General features: G+C 36.3%; 1 protein-coding gene and 2 non-coding genes across 4 annotated transcripts in view; all 3 read left to right on the forward strand.

The window, feature by feature from the left end:
• Positions 1-3,426: 3,426 nt before the first annotated feature.
• cct6a (chaperonin containing TCP1, subunit 6A (zeta 1)) overlaps positions 3,427-19,891 on the forward strand; it is a 679,017-nt gene continuing 662,552 nt past the window's right edge. For both annotated transcript variants that reach the window (XR_007935564.1, XM_028806836.2), the window contains exons 1-8: positions 3,427-3,687; positions 4,518-4,581; positions 8,565-8,699; positions 9,808-9,981; positions 10,462-10,565; positions 11,859-11,969; positions 12,300-12,459; positions 15,950-16,032. Coding sequence is in view for 1 of the 2 variants with exons in the window: in XM_028806836.2 (XP_028662669.1) it covers positions 3,551-3,687; positions 4,518-4,581; positions 8,565-8,699; positions 9,808-9,981; positions 10,462-10,565; positions 11,859-11,969; positions 12,300-12,459; positions 15,950-16,032 (968 nt within the window). In the remaining variant the exon portion in view is untranslated. The remainder of the gene's footprint in view (positions 3,688-4,517; positions 4,582-8,564; positions 8,700-9,807; positions 9,982-10,461; positions 10,566-11,858; positions 11,970-12,299; positions 12,460-15,949; positions 16,033-19,891) is intronic.
• LOC114656822 (small nucleolar RNA SNORA22) lies at positions 8,019-8,151 on the forward strand. Its single transcript, XR_003717110.1, has one exon. It is a non-coding gene; the product is annotated as a small nucleolar RNA SNORA22 (small nucleolar RNA).
• On the forward strand, positions 16,095-16,228 carry LOC114656821 (small nucleolar RNA SNORA15). The gene has a single exon (XR_003717109.1). It is a non-coding gene; the product is annotated as a small nucleolar RNA SNORA15 (small nucleolar RNA).

Consider the following 19,891-nt stretch of genomic DNA (forward strand, 5'->3'; position numbering starts at 1 on the left):
CCTGTGTTGAGAGTGCCACAGTAATACCCGAGTCTAAGAAGCCAAACCATGTTTGTTTGAATTACTACTGCACTGTAGACCTCACTCCAATAGTTAAGAAATGCTTTGAGCAGCTTGCAGCATATCAAGACAAGGCTCTCTGTCAACCTAGATCCCTTACCAGTTCGCAAATAGAGCTAACCGCTCTACTGGGGACGCTATAGCCACTATGCTGCCCCTTATACCTTGATGTCATTCACTTCATATAGTGGTCCTAATGTTTTGGCTCATTGGTGTATAATGTTACAAACTATATATACTTTATTGTGTGTCTTTTGTTGGTATTGCATTATTGTCAATGGTTCTGATGAGACATACAAATAAGAATTCCATTATACTACAAACACATAACAATACATTTGAGTTGACTTGATCCAGGATATTCTGGGAATTCCTCAATAGAAGGTGACAGAAGTTGCTGAAGCTAGACATGCAGCTATTGTGACTCTCACTGGGATAGGGGGAATGAAGTACCATAGAAATACTGCATACAAAAGATATCTTTGTATTAAAAACAATAAAACAAACTTCATCATTCTCCAACCAGGAAACACATAATATGAAAGATTTCCTGTGATGTCTGTACAAAACAAAAAAAAATCTGTTATTTCAATACTTTTAAAAAGCTGAAAAATGAACTGTGTGCCAGTGTTTGGTATGATATATAACAAATTAATAAAATATCACTTCTGGCCTCAGCATGATGACATATCTATCTATCTATCTATTATAATTAACTCTTTTCAAATGATTCTGTATTTGAAGATTACAGTGCACTCTTACTCAACATAACAGGATATATACTGCCTCCCAGTGGCCTGAACTGGATAACTGAGTTAAAAAATGGATGGATAGTTTTTGAGGTACTATTTCCGAAGTGATACTTCCGAACTGCTCCCTCTTGGCAAGTGAACACATTTCCCGTTTTCTTATGCTTGAAAAGGTGTAGGTTATTGCTTTTAGACTGCACGGACATCCAGGTTTTAAAACTAACTTGTCGTGTATTCTGTATCTACTTAGCAAATGGCTGTCATTCTTTTAAATTTTTTATATGAAAATTCCTAAATAAGGAGGAGTGAAGCTGTGCTGAAGGAAAATTAAGAAAGTGTCATACAAGATTACTTATAATATTTACCCTGTTAAGCAAATATTATCCAGATTCAAGTTCATTCTTCGTGAGAAATGCATACAGAAACTATACTGCAGTTGCTTTATCGATGTATTCAATCCAAAATGTTTTTTTTTTTTTTTTTTTTTACAAATTCCTTTAGAATGTCAGGTATCTTTTGGGCATTTTGATGTTTTGCTTTATTTTGCATGCCCAGCTATGGCCCAGATGTTTATATTGAAATGATGTTGACAAGTTTCACCTGCCAGGGATTAGTCACCCACAGTACAAGTGGGCATTCCATCATGTAAATAGGTGAATACAAATCCAGCAGCTGGGGAGCCTATAAAAAAGCAACCCTGCAAAGCTGCAAACAGAATTCCATCCAGTGCGGCAACAGTGAGTGGTCTTTTTAAGGATAGCAATTTAGCGATTCACCTAAAAGGGGCAATTATAGAGCAATATAGTCCCAATACAGAAATCCAAAAGCAAAGTAAAAAGAAAAAACAAAGCACAGGGGTCAAACATCCAGAGATATCAAATAGGTACAAAGCACAGACAAACAATAAAACTCACCAAACCCCCAGAGTGCATTCGATGAACTACCAGGAACTATTGGAGGCCCTCTGGTATTATGTTCCTGGAGGTTACTGGCAGGTGGTTCCGCCTTTTGGAGAACCGCCCATAAAATACATGGAACATAACCAAGGCATAGTATACAATGCAGATAAACAGAACAGACAGCATAAAAGAATGGCAGAAAAATGAATAAAAAAAGACGTTAAACAATACTTAAAACATCAGCCAGGTGTGGAAGCATGGCTGAAGCATAACAATCTGCAGCACCAGACATGGAGGTTTACCTATTCACTTACAATTGGCAGATCACCATACAGAGGTGCAGTGTTGGACCGCATGACAGCACAGCACATAATATCCATGCATTTATTATCATAACACTTGACACCTTTTTTAGGACAGGCTGGTTTCTGTGGCTGGAGACATTAAGCTTACCAAACATGCTACACCACTGGTCAATAAAGCACTCAACACAATGCTACACAACCTGTCAACAAAGCGCTCAAGACACCTGCTGAGGTGTTTTTGTCATCGGCTGAATAGCTACAACAGAAATGAAGACCACCATACTGTTTCAAAGAGTTACATACCTTTTCAAGGAGTTGGAAGTAGTTGCTAAGGACAGCGACTTTGGAGGGGGGTATTTAGCGATTCTGGCAAGTTACATCAGCCAGAGATGACTCACCTAAAGCTGGCATTCTGTCATGGAAATTAGCAGCTTTAGAGCCAATGGCAGGGAGTCCTATAAAAATGGAAATCCTGCAAGCAGCAATGGCGAGCAGTGCTTTTAAGGATAATAAAAGAGCCAAGTAAACAGCAGAGTCCATTTGGCACTACATTAGTTATAATAAATATAGTATTGATTATGGAGAGGTACCACATCCATAAAATGAATTTGATGAGTTCCACATGAAATATTACTTTATTTAAAATACAAACGCAATTTTATGTTAAAACCATGCACAATATTAAAATAAGAAAGCTGACATTGGCATGTTAAATTATTTATGTTAATAGATACTTTATTAATCCCAATGGGAAATTCACATTAATTAATTAACTAAATACCCCTAATTTTATCTTATTTATCCTATGTATTGTGTAATTTATATTTTTTTCTTTAGTTATAAAGCATTATTGCCCTAATGGCATATGCAGGGTGTGACAAACACCTTTCTTCCCTAGGAAATAAACGTGCCCCTTATCCGTAGTACTGGAAACACTGGGGGACAAAAAAAATGCATTCAGTAAGCAAATGATCTTTTCGATCGTACGTAAAATGGAAATAGAATTAACAGAATAAAATTAAATTACTTTCTCTCACTGTGAATGGCACCTCTCAAGTCATTCACGAGAAAGACCCCAGGGCGAGATTCGTATCTATCATTGCTTCATGAACGCAGTAAAACTAAAAAGGCCATCAAAGATGTTCGTCCCAATTTTCTCTCAAGTGGTAAACGCACTCCCTCGAAAAGTAACCAAAGACTTTTATTTTATAATCTTTTTAAACTTTATGGCTCCCAAAAGTGGGCGTGGAAAATTTATTTTGCCCTACGCTAAAGCCCAATGGCCGCATTACTTCCGATTGGTCATAGGTTGTAACCCTGTCCCGGAAGCTAAAATTGACCGCTCTCGCAGCCAATTAGAGGTTGATGTAAGCAGGAGCCAACCAATCAGTTAGAGCAGCCGTTAACAAAGCCTTTTAGAGTATTCTAGAAGGGAGTGAGCGGGCTGTTCCAGTTTGTACGGTGGCGCTGATTCATTCTGCCATCTCCTGTTCCTGAGTGACTTTTTGTTCCTCCTAGTGGCAGAAGTTTAACCGCTATGGCCGCTGTAAAGGCACTGAACCCCAAAGCCGAGGTTGCTCGGGCGCAGGCAGCCCTGGCGGTGAACATCAGCGCTGCTCGGGGGCTGCAGGACGTGCTGAAGAGCAACCTGGGACCGAAAGGCACTATGAAAATGTGAGTGACCCGTAGTCCAGGAGGGATGTCGATGTTGTTCTGTTATGGCTAGCGTTTACCGTTAAGCGCGTGAATTTTAAAAAGAAAACGGGCATAGTTTGTGATTCATATCTAGAAGACAAACTTCAACCCAATAAAATAGAAATATAAACATGATTTAAAACGTTTAAAGATGTGGTTATTTGTCATTAATTGTAAAATTAATTACTCTATAGGCCTCATTATTTCCTGCCTTTTTGCAGGAGTCCAAACAAAAAATAAATAACGCTGAGTTTTTGTATCCGTTTCGGTAAGAATCGTAGCCTTCTTCAGTTTCAGTATGCTCAACGATGTCGTAACCTGTAGGCTCATTACGATTTGTCACTTGTTCGTAGTTAAAATGATGAAGCCGGCAGGCTTAACACCACGTGGGCCGGCCCAAACGGCAAAATGCTGTTTAAAGAAAGCGTGTGGTTACGTGGGATGTTCTTTGCTGATGATCTTTATAACATCTTTATTTCGACACGTTTTTAGATAAGTAATTAGTCAGGTTGATTGCGTTTTATATGAAGAAGGCATCCTAGCTCGTTTTTTAATCCGTTCAATGGTTGCTATCACCACAGCGTGTGTAAGTACTTGGTCGACACCCAAGAGCTTTGATTTGCCCGATGCGGTCACGTGGATATTAGCCTTGGAAGGCATCAACGTACAATTTAAAGGCTGAAATGTATTACATACTCCAGTCTTAATAGGTAATGCTTATTAGAGAGTCCATTAGGGTTCTGTTCACATTTTAAGCGAATCTTTTTTTAAAATTTATTATAATAATATTAGACACCTTTTTATGACAGGTTGGTTTCTGGGGCTGGAGACATTAAACTTACCAAAGATGGCAATGTTCTACTTCATGAAATGGTGAGTAAGGCCTTGTTGTTGGAACAAAGTATTAAATGGGGAGATATGGAACACCCTTTTTCATTCTTATATTGTTTTAAATTAATCTTAATGCACACTGCACTGGTAGTTTTTTTTTTTTTTTTTTTTTTGTATAAAATCAAACACTTCAAGGTTTGTGTTAATGAGTCTGTCATTTGCTTATTTACTCTAAATCCAATTAACCACTCCAGCACACACCTACACTCAATACCAACTTGGGATGAGGGAGGAAACACAGAACACAAGTAGGAAAACCCACATAGACACAAGGAGCACTCAATACCAACTTGGGATGAGGGAGGAAACACAGAACACAAGTAGGAAAACCCACATAGACACAAGGAGCGCACATAAAAATCCACATGCACCCAATGACTTGGTGTGGAATTCAAACCCAGGGTGTTGGATCCATGAAGGAGCATAATTACTCTCAACTGCTTGCTGCTTTAAATATTCTGTAAGAAGGCAATTTACCCCTGTGGACACCCTAAAGTTCTGTCTATCTATATAAAGCATTTTTTGTCATGAAATGTTTTTAACAGATGCATATCAAAGATAATGAGTTTGAGCTCCTTTTGAGAGTACAAAAAAAATAGCATAAATCATACAATACCAAAAGGAAACTAAGTATACAAACAGAAATGTTAGACATCTGAAAGTTTTGGTGTATCTAAATTAATGCTTAAGATTAGGGGTGGGTGATATGACCAAAATTCTATATCACAGTATTTTTCTAAATTATCCCGGTTTCACTGTATTTGATGGTATTTTTTCCCCATGCATGAGTGGATGTTAACCACATTTTCCACTGCAATTACTGCAGTAGACTGACTAAGAATAACCTATTCCACTGTCATGAGCATTGTACAAAAAAAAACATTTTAATGTGCACACAAGTATTAATACAGGTTTGCATGGTCCCTTAAAGTGAGAGTTTTCAAGGGGGTGGCACTAATGAAGAGAAGGAATCGCATTGCATGACAGATACAGTCAAAATATAGAACCTTTTTATTGAACAAATTTTGCAAACAACTTAAACTATAATTTTGACAACATATTTTCAACCATCCAAAGAGGCATTTAGACTTAGTAAAATATCCAGAGGTGCTTGACAAAAGTTTTATTGCACTGAACATGTCTTAGAAAAGGAATAAATAGTAAATATTTTTTGTAAACCAACTACACTTTCTGTTAATGTTAACCATCTCTGTCCACTGACACGTTAAAGTGACTTTTTAAACAACTTTACCATCTTTAAACTGCATAATATTTAAACTAATAAATAATAACAATAAAATAAATAATGGTATTATTACTGATAGTTGCACTATTACTTCAAGACTTCAAGCCCAGGTGCATTACACAGTATTCACCAAATTAAAATAAAATAAAACAAGTGCAACTTGGTGATGACATCTTTACCAACTGAACCATCATTTAGGCAAACTGCATTAATATGGACCTTGCTTCAAGCTAAGCTATATACATAAATAATAAAACTGCAACTTGCATTTATAATACTATTTGTGATATAGCCCTACAGAGTCGTTTTGGGGCCACGGTGAAGAAAAAAAATACGGACACCGGGAAGAAAAAAAGCAAGCTATATGTTTAGAATAAAGTCGACATGTTGAATTTATTCTCAACATTTCCACATTATACTCATAGTTTATTTTATAATTAAAGTAGAATGTCGTAAACAAAACTTATCCCAAAATCAATGTTTAATTTACTAGATTTTTTTCAAACCCCGTCATAAGTTAATGCAGCACATTAAAGTGTTCCCCGACCCAGTTGTTAATCACTACGCTTCTTAAACTGACTTCCTTCGCACTAAGAGGAGGTGCTGGCAGCGATCACCGCACAGAATCCATTCACTTCATGATATTCCTGCTCTCTGAAAGTTTAGGATGCTAAGATAAATACTTGATATCATTTTCATGAAGAATATGCATTAAAGTAGGTATTAAATATGCACGGTAGTGAGGCGGTAGTGCTGGTCCCTCGCAGTAAGGGGTCCCCAGGTGTATGTTCAGTGTAGAGAACTTTATGGCAGGTCTGACGAGGCTCCAAAAAACTGGATGTATGAATGGGTATCGCAAAGATTTAACTTAAATATTGTGTAAATGTTGGGTTTGTGATCTGGTGGTCGGAGACACGAATGCAGAATTCAATGGATGTTCTTCTGAACAGGCTTTCTTTATTGCACGTGTGCTGTCTGTCTGACGTACCAAAACCCCAGTTCCTATCCTTCCTTTTTCTTTCTCCACATAACCAATCACCACACTACAAACGTCTTTGTGAAATTAAAACTAGTTATAAATTTAGCCCACAGAGTGTTCAGAACTTTAGAAATATCTTCGTTATACATGTTTAATTGTGCCATCCATTCAGGGTTGCGTCTATCCCAGCAAGCATTGTGTGCAACGCAGGAGCAAATCCTGAACGAGTCGCCAGCACATCTCGGGGTGAATATGAGCAAAACATAAACTAGCAGGGTCAATATAGCATAACAAAACCCCACATCCTATGTGACTTTGAAAGGAAACTGAAGCACGCTGAGTAAACCCAGTAGAAAAACATGCAAATTCAAGGCAGGGTACACCCGAGATACCCTCCTTTATATCAAGTATTTATCTTGGCATTCTAAATGTTCAGAGAGCAGGAATGTCATGGAGCTAATGTATTCTATGCAGCTGGCGCCACCTCAGTACAAGAGGAAGTCAGTTTAAGTAGCACGTACCGATTTAACATGGCTCAGGGAACACTTAACACAAAGCATTTAATGTGCTACATAACTTATGACGGGGTTTGAGAACATCATAAAATTAATACTTAATTTACTAGATTAAGTTTAGTTTACGATGTTCTACGAAAGTCAACATGTCGTCACATTATTACACCGTACCCAGGTACATTACACTGTATTGAAAAACAATAAAACAAGTACAACTTGGCTTGTAGTATTATCCAGTAATATAGAAACAGCATTTACACATTTGAACATAATGGTCCACATCCGACCTTTAAAATCAAAGTATCTCCAGGCAACGGCCGTGACTCCTTTTTTTTCGGCAAAAGTTCTTCTGTGTGATCATGTTCAGCTTTATTGTCAGCTACAGCTTCAGTTTTGGAATGTTCTCTGTCCATTTTCACCACGCAATACCTACACTACCACTACCTATTTAGCAGTGTAGCAGAGCCCCCGCGCAACACCTCTGTGATTAGCGTTGTAGCAGTGAAAAAGGTCCTCACTTGAACAGTTTCCCGCTGCGCCATGTTCCGAACGTCGTTTAGGCAAACCGGTGTTGTGGTATAAGAAAAATCCATATCATAACAAAAATAAACGGTTTTCGGTATGAACCTGTATACCGCCCAGCACTACTTAAGATTGTTTTAAAATTGATTTGTTTGTACTGCACAGTGAACACCCAGGTGTGCTTTGTAGCTCCCTTGGTTTTTAGTCTGTGCTAAATTAAGTTCTGGTCTTTACCTCTGCATTAGAAGAAAATTACTTCTTTTTAATGTATTCAGTTGACCAGTACAAATTGAACAATTAAAAAATATATATATATGTTTTGTGCTTTTCAGTTTTTGAGCTGGAAGAATTGTATTATTGAAAACCTGTCTTGTGGAATTGATAATTTAGTGGTGGGGGGGGGGGACTGGTCAATTAAAACGTTTCGGCCTTTTTTTGTGTAGAGATGGTGATATAGCATTTAGTTGGATTTTGGAATTAAAATTATATTTAGGTTTTAGATGTTGTCTTTCACAGCACTACAGGAATTGGTTTATATATCATGTCCTCTCTCCAAATGTATGGCATTTGTTTAGCATACAAATGTGTTTTTTACTTGATGGTATTCTGACGCTTTCATTTTTCACTTTCTAGAGAGATGCAATATTTATTGGTCCCTTTTGCTGAAATTCTTGATTTATCTTTTGTGTTGCTTATAATACAGCAAATTCAACATCCTACAGCTTCATTGATAGCCAAAGTAGCCACCGCACAGGATGACATCACTGGTGATGGAACAACTTCTAATGTCCTCATTATTGGGGAGCTACTTAAGCAAGCTGATCTCTATGTGTCAGAGGTAAGTATTTGATAAAATATGGTTATGTTTCACAGTCTGCAGACCCTTGTGTGTTAATAATGCTGGTGGGCATTCTGTTCGCATTCAAAAAAAAAACAAAACAAAACTGATTACTTGGAGGGAAATGCTAGAAGAAAATACTGGAAATGAACCAACCAGACCTGATCTGTTTCATTTATAGTGTCCACTTACTGTTAAAAGTGAATGTTTGGAAGAATTTTTTTTTTTACTGAATGTTTGATTTTGCCAAAGAATGTTCTGTTTTTGCATTTAAAGAATTAATCCCCTGAAAATGTTTTTCATATATATTTCTTGCCCCATGTAGTTTGTAGTGGTGGAAAAATTTTCAATGTAGTGTTTTTGTGTAGAAATTAACATATTGAAGATTCAAACTCTAATGAAACTCTGTGGTGACTAGTTCTGGATAATGGCAAACAATTTGAAAAACATCCATGGAAGAACAAAACCTTCCATGCATCCTGTGTTGCATAATCCACATGTCTGTTATCCATTTGTATGGTCAGAACATGTAAAGTGTGTGTGTTTTTGATAAAATATTAAGTTACTTACTGAAAATCCTGCATTGAATGTCAACTAGAAAGACTAATTCTCACAATAATGTGCGTTTGAATTGAAGAAAGGGTTCTTGACCATCAAAGAGGGAGAGAGGTGGATATTTCATGAAATAATGTAATATTTTATTAAAAATTCATAGTTTGCCCATTTTGACCATACAAATGGATAACAGACGTGCTTTATACATCACGGGTACTGAGAATTTATTTCCTTCCATAGATGTTTTTCCACATCATTTGCCATTGTCCAGAACTGGTCACTGCAGGGTTCTGTTGAGTTTTAATCTTCAATATTCTATGTAACTTCTTAGTGAAAACATCAGATCGTTGTGGTGGCTGAGAGAAGTTTTCAAACAACATAGGGTGACTAACATGAAAAAATATTTTTGGGTGGATTTTTTCTTTAAAATGTGGTGGTTTTGCTACTATTAAGTAAACAGATAAGGTTCACGTAGGTGTGAAAATGGTTTTTGGATAATATAATTTATCATGGAGGTATGAAATGTTAGTTGATCTGAGCATTTTATTTTTAGGGTCTTCACCCACGTATAATTGCAGAGGGTTTTGATGCAGCAAAAGAGAAATCACTTGAGGTTTTAGAGCAGGTAAAAGTGTCCAAGGAAATGGATAGAGATACCCTTGTCAGTGTCGCAAGAACTTCACTTCGTACCAAAGTCCATGCTCAGCTTGCAGACCTTCTGACTGAAGTAGGTACTTTTTTAATAATGGCTGATTGTTGTCCCTTAAGTTTAAGAATTTTAATTCAAATTGCATGCAGTAATAAATACTAACTGTAAACCTACAAAGAGAACTTATTGGTGCGTTTTTTAATATTACTTTCATTGCATTTTAAACGTGTTAGAATAGTAACCGTTCCTACAACTAGAACATTAATAGATGTAAAATAAATTTCTTTTTTTTTTTTTTTTTTTTTTAATTTTTTTTGTTACATTTAATGTTTGTTAAATTTCAAAAGTTTAACATGATGAATAATTAGGAAAAAGACCTCCGAGATTTGTAGATTTTTAAGGGTAATTGGGGGACATGTTTTAGGTTATGTGTATAAAGAATTTCCATAGAATTATACACTTTTTTTTTTTTCTTCTTCTAAATTCAGCTGTTCATCGACTAATAATGTATTGACTCCAATATAATTATCATTTTTAAGCATGTTTTATGAATTATAGGCTGTTGTAGATGCTGTCCTTGCTATTAGAAAGCCTAGTGAACCTATTGATCTGTATATGGTGGAAATCATGGAGATGAAACATAAAACAGAAAGTGACACGACGTAAGTGTATTAACTTTACGATTATTGCAGTTTAAAATTGTTGAATGTTAATATTAGAGCTTTGATTATTTTGCAGTTTGCTTAAATTATTGAAAATGTGACGGCAATATTGATAAATTGGAGCAGACCTTTTTACAAAAAAGTGAAAGTGTTTTCACATAAATAGCCAGTGAAGCTACTGGTCCCCAGTGCTGAGCTTTTAGAAGACCATGATCAACCTGGCAGTTAGAGGATGGACTAGCCAGACACTACATACCTTACACTGTGTGCTGATTGACTAATGATGGACTGGTGGCCTGTTCTAAATGGTACCTGCCTGGTCTTTTCACATTGCTCTGGTTAAGTGGTGTGTGTGTGGTTTTTTTTAATTTATTTATTTATTTTTTATATATAAATGTTGTTCAAATATTTTTCCTTAATTCTACATTTTAACCAGTGGTCCACAGTCTCTCATCAGACTTCAAGATAGTGCAAGTCAGCTGTGAAAGCATTGTTACAGTAGAAGTGGTGAGAATCACTAGTCTCAAAACTTTTCTTCTAGGGGCATGCTCTCCAGGCAGATGTCAAGATGGATGTCAGATGTTTTTTTGTAGTGGAGGGGATTGGATGGGTTTTCGGGTGGTTGAGGAGGCATAGTGAGAGAGATTGGTTCTCTATTAAATAACCAGGTTAAAATAGGTGGCTCGTTACAATTTTGTGTTAAGACTTCATCTGATGGCTCTAACTTTTACTGTGACAAAACTAGGTTAATACAGAATATAGGGGTGCATATTGTAGCAGCAGGTAGATGTATATTTAAGGTGGGATGAACGAAGTGCTGCAATTGCATTAAAAATACTACATTCTATTAGAGATAAAGCAGAGTAGAAGACACTGTTAGCAAGAGTTATGAAGCTGGATAAGGTGCTTGAATTTGTTGTTTCAGAGGTGCCGTTTATGGCTATAAAAGTGTCACTGTTGAAATAGTTGTCCAGGGCAGGGAGCAGCCTGTCTCTCATCTATGGTCCTGATAGTGACATAGTTGGTATGTTTGTTTTTAAAATCCTGAAAGTACCCAATAGAGCAACAGTAGAGGTTTAAATGTCACTTTGTGCAGATATATATTGCCCATTGGGCCCTGTTGAATTGCCCTTGGGGACCATAGTCCAAGACAAAATATACGATTAGTTAGTGTATTTTTCTTTTGTTAAACCTCGTTTTTCTATAATCTCAATCATTGTAAGATCTTTAAAGGGCAATTGTAATTGTGATGCACTTAAGATTTTTATTTTTATTGTTGGTTTTCCTTTGTAGTTTAATTAAGGGCTTGGTGTTGGATCATGGGGCAAGACATCCTGACATGAAGAAAAGAGTGGAAGATGCCTATATTCTTACTTGCAATGTTTCTTTAGAATATGAAAAGACGTAAGTACTAGACTTCCTTTCTTTGATGATTTAAGTATGTTTTTGTGGTCCTGTTGGGCATCTTATGATTAAAAATCAGTTATGCTATAAAAAATTCTTAGGTTATTTCTACTGAGCCTATTTGAAGTTTAACTTAAATGTGAGCTAAATTTTTGTCCCCATATTAGATCTGTATACTGCAATGTGGACATAGTAAAATCCGCATTTTTTTTTTTTTTTTTTTTGCATTTTGTGTAACGTCTGCATTTTGTAGTATGATTTTAGCCTGTGTGAATTGCAGTTAAAAAAATAAAAAAATAAATTACACTAAACGAATATTTCTGTTTATAGGGAAGTCAATTCTGGATTTTTCTACAAAAGTGCAGATGAAAGAGAAAAACTTGTAAAAGCTGAGAGAAAATTCATTGAAGACCGTGTAAAAAAAATTATTGAGTTAAAAAAGGCAGTGTGTGGTGATGCAGACAAAGGATTTGTTGTTATTAACCAAAAGGTAAGAGCTGAAATGGGTATTTCAGCTGCGTGATAATGGGAGCTGATGTGGAGTGTGTGTGTGTGTGTGTTTTTTGTTGCCTTCTAGCAAATGAGAACTCAATTATGAATAATTTGAAAAACAATAATCAGTATAGTTAAGTATTCATGTGATTTCATGGGTATTTAGACATTTTCCATCTGTCATTTTATTGTACACACTCTGTTTTACTACTGGGTTTGAAGTGGATTAATGGAAATGTTTCTTCAAGATTTTGGTTCATGCTGCCTCAGTACCCTCCAGTAGTTTCTACATGGTTTTTTGGTCCCATGATTCGGATGATCCTCGGCTGGTATTAAGAAGCCTAATATGATCCAAGAAAATAATATGCTTTACATTACACAGCCACCAACAGTCTTTTCAATTGATAAACTTTGATATTTCCACAAATTCATGCTATTTGGAGCAGTAGGTTATCCCGATAGGTCAAACGTGCAAATAAGATATGTTCAGTCAGTTTTACCAAATTGTACAAAGCCTTGAAGACTGACTTCATTATAATTAAAGACTTCTTTACTCTTATCACAGTTTAGGACTTACTTTAATAAGTAGTGTTCCACAGATAATTTGATTAGTGAGTTGGTATAGAAATAATGCAAAATTGTAGCAATCATTAATTTGTCTTAATAGTTATTAGTCTGTTTAAAACTAGAGGAGAACTTCTTTATAATGGAACCAATTTCATGTGTGCTGAAATCTGAAAGTAAAAAAGAGTGAAAATGTAGTGGCTGTGGTGAAAACATTTTAATGTGAGTAAACAATAGATTTCTTTTCCCCTTTATTGTAATTAAGTACCACCCTTCTGTATTCATGGAAACTATTACTTACAGAGGTTTTCATAAAGTATGTTGGTTGGAGCAGTGTTTTGGAAGAATTTAACTTGCGTAGTGGAAGAGAATGGCATAGGAATGTAATTTTCATCTGTGGCCCTGTCTACATATACATATAAGCTACTTATTCATTTCACTGTTTCATATCACTTCAGTAGTTTCTTATGAATAAATGAAAGCAAAATAGTAAAGTTCAGCTGTTTTTTTTTTGTTTTTTTTTTTTAGTTATTTAAAACTGACTATCTAATTTCATATAAACATGCACTTTGTTTTTTCCCAGGACTGAAGGTAAATTTTGCTACAAGCAAAATTGTTTTCTTTGTTCAAGGGCCATAATACTGAACATCAATCTGTCCACCCCTTAACCTCCTTTTTAACGTTGCATTTTTTCCAAAAAACATGTAAAAAGCGTTGCTTTTTTGGGCATGAAAAATTAAATTTTTATTAAATCGAAGTATTAAATGATGCATATAATAGTAATGATGAATAAAATAGTACGGATTGAACAGTAACAATAATAATACTTCTAATGATGCCAAAACAATATATAATCTCAAAATGAGTCCTTTGTTGTGAAAGCATGCTGAAAGACACAATATATCACTGCAGTCAATAAGATTATAGTGTTTCTTTTTGGATTTTTGCAGATTTCAGTTTTTGAACAGCACACTGCACATGTATGAGTTGGATTCTGTTTTTTTTCTGTTGGAGTTATATAATCAATAAAATGACTTCCAATAAGACTCTCTGGATTGATCTGTGATGTGCTAGGTCGACTGCGTCTCTTTAGTGGTACTGTGATTTGTTCTACAAGCTGGCATGTAAAGTTTGCTAGATTTAGTTTCGTGAGCTTTTTCTTTGTATAAGACAAATGCAGTATTTCTTTTGTTGTCTCTGCATAACGGGATAGTCAATTCTTGATCCGCACGATCTTCACTGGTCATCGTGCTATAAGTCAACCACAGCACAAGGCTTCGTAACCTGCTTGTTGCGTTTTGCCTGTACAGTGATGATGGCTGCATTATGTACAGTGCTAAAAAGACAAACATCCATCTTGTCTATCCATTTCAGCACAAGCACTTTTGCCAAGCTATTAGCGCACCTCACTGTAATTTTAGCTCTGCCAAAGTCTTTAGGCATGCCATGACGGTTTGGATGCACTGTTCCATATACACCAGCAAGATGTCAAATAACTTTGGCAAAGTATAAAAATTGTCCATGGTTGCACAGTAGACTTAATTCAGCAGATCTATCAAAGTCAGCACAGATGAAATAGCTATGTCTACCAATTGTATTTCAGATCAAACATTGTCCCTTTACCTGTGTGCAGAACCGAGTTCCATATGTATTTTGTTTTAGATTAACAATGCTCATAAAACTTTATGCCAAATCTTCTTCTTTTTGACACAATGTACTGTATCCATGACAGTCTGGCCTTATAAGCCATGAGACTTTCATCGATGCTGACCTCATGGTCTGGAATGTAAACACTGAAATTTTGCTACAGTGGCCTAGTAAATCTCCAAAATTTTCTTCATTTTGGGTGCTGGATGGGTATTCTTAATAGTTGGTAAAGTGCATATATTTCATAATTAGTGAAAACCTACACTTGGACATAATTTCTCCAAAGAATGGCAGTACTGACGGCACTTTTACAGCCCAAGTGATTATCAGTTCTAACGCTTATGCAAGACGCATCTGTACAGTTGCCCGAGTGACACTTGGGACTAATGCTATTAGCATGGTTTTGGTAGCCCGAGTAATGCTCAGGTGTAGTGCTAATGAGGCTACATTGCTGCAGCAACTAGTTGAATTACTTTTCTTTTTAATCCCCTTATGTCTGAAGGGTTTTTAGTTGTTACATTACATACCCAAAAATGAACAGCTGTTATTTTGCTTGTGTAATAAAGGAACTGCCAATTGCTGAAAAGTGAGTATAATACACAATTTTTTTTTTTTTTTTTTAAAGTATCTACTTAATAGAAAAAAAATGGGTGCTTTAAGGATTTTTCTCCAAAAAGTGGATTTTACACTACATAACCAAGATATTTTAATAACCATTGAGTTTTGTTTCTTTGCTGAAAAATTGTCTATCACTGTGTCCAGTCCAGAGCTGAGAAAATGTTTAATATAGACTTTTACCCATTTTATAAATTTCATTCCCTACTTGTACATAGCTCTCTATTTCTGCCAATCCGCCTGGAAGGAGAAACGGAGATCCTTCACACATCCTACACGTGCCACTTATCCTACTGATTTGAAATTCTCTTTGGAAGTATATGAAGGTTCTATAATAACAGTTTGGAGATTACCTGAAATCGGCAAGATTTGCCTAGTGGATAACAGGATAATGCCAGTATCGAGACCTGTATTTAATTTACTGGCTGGCTGATCTGAGCACCATTCATAACTGCTTTTCTTACAATTTTTATGTAGTGTTGGTGTGGTTTATTAACACTTTCTGTATCTTACAATCTACATGATTAAGCATAGTAGTGGACATGTGCATTAAGTCCATCTCCTCTAGTTGTTTAGTCAGATTTTAGAAATCGTTAACAAAAATCATAAGTGTAAAATATTGAGTACATACACCTTATTAATGTGCAATTTGTTGTCTTTAGGGCATTGACCCTCTGTCTCTGGATGCACTTGCAAAAGAAGGAATAGTTGCACTGAGACGAGCCAAGAGAAGAAATATGGAAAGGTATGTGACTTTTATGTGAACAGAGATTTCAATTTGTATTGCTTTATTTTATATTTCATGTTGCATGGACGAATTCTGTATTACTTGTTCAATGGTATTTACAGTCAGACACCATGCAAAATTAATTTTTCACTTCTTTAAAAAAATATTGCAGGTAAGCTTGCATGCTTCTTGCTTGGTAAAAGTGAAAACAAGAGAGTGTTTTTGGATTTTTAGATTGGTGCATCTCTATGAAACAATCATGATTTTTATGGTTCATCCTAATTTCTCAACCCAGCAGAAAATTCTCTTTCTCAATCTCCTTGCTGATTTCTTTACAACATGCACAAAGCCTAAAGGTGGGACTGTAAATAGAAAATTTACGTCCATACGCTTGCCTGTTTGGTCAGAGTGCAGAACTGGGAACAAGGCAGTGATCTTTGGAAAATCTCCACATCAACTGGAAGTCATGCATTATTCTTTGCTTAAAGGGTTCTTTATTGCATACACAGGCACGATTTATTTTAACTCTAATTTTCTTTTATAAGCCTGAGAAGCTAACTTTCATGTATTTGCCTCAAGCCCTGGAAGGACATTAGTATTCTTTTTTTTTTTTTCTTTTTCTTCAAATTGCCACAGTTGACTGACTCCCTGAGCATGTCTGGAGACTTTCATGCTTAAATATGTTACTTTGTAGCTTTGACTTTGTATTGTTTGCTTTTGCACTGCTAACTTGCAGAGCAAAGTTGTCCTGCTTATTAACATGCAGGCCTCAGCTGTGCAGGTTACATAACCTCCTGGCATTACGGTGTAATCAGTGAATGCATGTGAGTAATGGTAAATGAAAAACCAATACATAAACACTGTCCTGCAAAAAAGTTCAAAATATCTATGCTGCTCATTGTAAAGCATCAAACATTTAATTACTACTTAATAGCTTATTACTTTTATAAAGTAATAGATAACACCTTGGGCAAAACCAAAAACACACAATCATCATCTTGTTGAAGATTGTTTAACAGACCTTTTGCATCTGTGCTGCTACTACTACTTTGACATTTTTATCATTTTTGTGGTGGTACGGTAAGAACGTACGTTTTGTACGGTTTAAGTTTTTGAACTAGTGGATATTTGCAATCCTTAGGTGCTGTCTTGTTTGACTTCTGAGGACAGGTTTATACTTCACGCGACACATGCTCCACTGGACACTCCTGCTATGCAAGCGGTTTACTGTTTATACTTGCGCACGTACTTTACATAAATCTGGAAGGATCCACCAGGTGGCAGTGCAAGATATTATCACGGTGAGAACTGGTTTGGCTTCGCTGTATTGTGAATTGCATGGAACACCCATTAAATTCCGATGACACCATATCTCTGAAAAGGATGTTTAATGATTAAATCCATCAATCCAGGGATGTGTCCATTCCAGCAACCATTGGGCATGAGGCAGAAACAATCCTTAGAAGGGGCATCCGCTCATCTCAAGGTGAATACAAGCACTCACATGCACTAGCATCATTTAGTGTCACCAAATCTGCATATCTTTGGAGGGAAACCAGAGCTCGTTGTGGAAACGCAGCAGGAAAACATGTACACTCCAAGCAAGGAACAGTAGTGATGGGGACTCCATGCGAGATAGCAGTGCTGCCGCTCTGCCACCATGTCACCCCATGTCTGTAATTATTAACAGTATTCATTATTTAAATGAAATTAACGATTTATCTGTAAAATGTAACCTACATACTTTAATGCATTTCATCACGAAAGTGATATTAAGTATAAATCTAAGGATTCTAAATGCACAGAGTTGGAATATCATACACATTTTAATGTGTTCTGTGTGGTTACCTATTGCTGTTTGCCGCTGCTGTCAGGTCAGGAGGAAGCCCCAGAAATAAAAGATGGTACAGAAGATGGTATGTGAGACTTTCAAAATGTATCTTGTCATTACAATCGGAAATATATGACACTTGAATATAAAAACACCACAAATGCATCTATATGTCGGCATTTTGCTTCACCACATCGAACCATTCATCAAACATCAAAGCTCTCACATCGATTCCGTAGGATCCACATAGAGGCTTTCTGTCACATATAGATAGTAAACAGAGACTCTGACATGACGTTCCGACTTTTATTGCACTGACTTTTTGCTGGTACTGCAACTTGCGCACGCGTCACGTTCATTTCTGAGGACCTGCTCAGAGGACATGTGAAATGAACGTTGGGAGTGTGTGGCAGCCATGATGCGTATGCGTTCTGAGTGTGAAGTATAAACGAGCCCTAAGAGATCACTTTAGTTGGAAGACAACGATAGTCCATGGTTTTGGCTTCACAGTGGTTATCGTGGCCTAATGTGACTGGCTTTGAATCTTCGTTTAGTCACTGCATTAGAAATTTGCTTATTCTTCCAGAGTGTTTGTGGTGGAGTGTGTTTTCTTTCTTTCTTTGTAGTTTTTCTTCCCACTTAAAGATGTGTGTGCCTGTTGGGTTAAATGCTGGTTGGTGTGAGTGCACTCTAGGATAGACACGTCTAGGGTGAGTTCCTGCCTGCTGTCACTGACGTCTGGATACACTTGTGCAATTTTTCCTGTACACTTTCAACAAGCTATTAATTGCGTAGTGTGGCATGTAATTAAGATATTTTAGTTACCTTTTCCATGAGGATCCATTTACTAGTGCTCAATTCAAGATGATTGGATTCCCCAAGCAATGACTGTTGCCACAGGTGCCTATGTTTTTTTTAACCCTATTTGTCATATATATGTGCTGTTCCAATGTGTAGCACAGTCATTGATTAATTTAACAGGTTTCACTTCTAGTAGCTTTATTTACATTTAAAATGGTAGCTGTTTGAGGTTGATTTATTGAAATAGAGTACTGCGGCCTTTTAATCTTCTGACCGGCCTTTCAATAGCTGTCATAGCCAAAACTTTGAAAATAGCTGGGTTCATTGTGTGTGCCTCAAATAAAACATTTACTGCTTTTAAATGTCGCTCTATACCGTTTATGTAATTGCGTGCATTCAATTTTAATAGTAAGGACATATTCTTGGTTAATATTAAATTAACGAAGAACGCCTTTAATGCAAGAAGGAACATTTTTCGCACTATGGTTTTTCTTTAGCTCTTCCATTCTTAACTGAAATTTACAGGATGTCATGCTATCAATGAAATGTGCACTTGAGGTTGTACAAGCTTTTGTCTTGGGAGGTGTCCACTGGTGTATTATAAATGCAACTTCCTTACCCGAGAGCATTTTGATAATGTTTTATAGTTCTATTGTTCCACAATTATTTGATTGCGGTTCTTCAGACTCTTAATGCCCTTAACTGTGCAAGGTGCAAACTTAGTAAGAGCACCCTTAAATTACTGGTCTTTGAATTATTTTAATCCAGTTTTGTGAATTCAACAGTGTGTGACATTGTTCCATTAATAGAACAGCTGCTAAACATTACTGTTGACATGTCTTGTTGTGGTTATTCTGCTACCTCTGTTCTTCCTTCCATCATGCATTTTATCATTTTTGCAGTTATGTGAACACAAACTGTACAAAAAAATGAGCTATTTGCTGCAACATGCAAAAAGCCTACATCATGTAAAACAGGTCAAAAAGGCGTTTTGAAAATGTTCAAATGTTGGCACACTTCAAAACAAGTTGAAGTTATTCTTTTGATTGTGCCTTTTTGCATTAGAAATTTTTTTTCCCCCCAGTATATTCATGTTCAAAGTGCGAAATTTGTTCTGATAGCCCTAGTGTACAACATACACAAGTCTAATAGGTTAAACATTTGTGGAACTATGACCACTGCAAGCAGGGCTTCAAGCATATTCAAGTAGGATCTTTTTTGCACTCAGTGTAGATATTTGTCTTA

This window comes from Erpetoichthys calabaricus, chromosome 8 (genome assembly GCF_900747795.2).
Source record: "Erpetoichthys calabaricus chromosome 8, fErpCal1.3, whole genome shotgun sequence".
NCBI classification, from domain to species: Eukaryota; Metazoa; Chordata; class Cladistia; order Polypteriformes; family Polypteridae; genus Erpetoichthys; species Erpetoichthys calabaricus.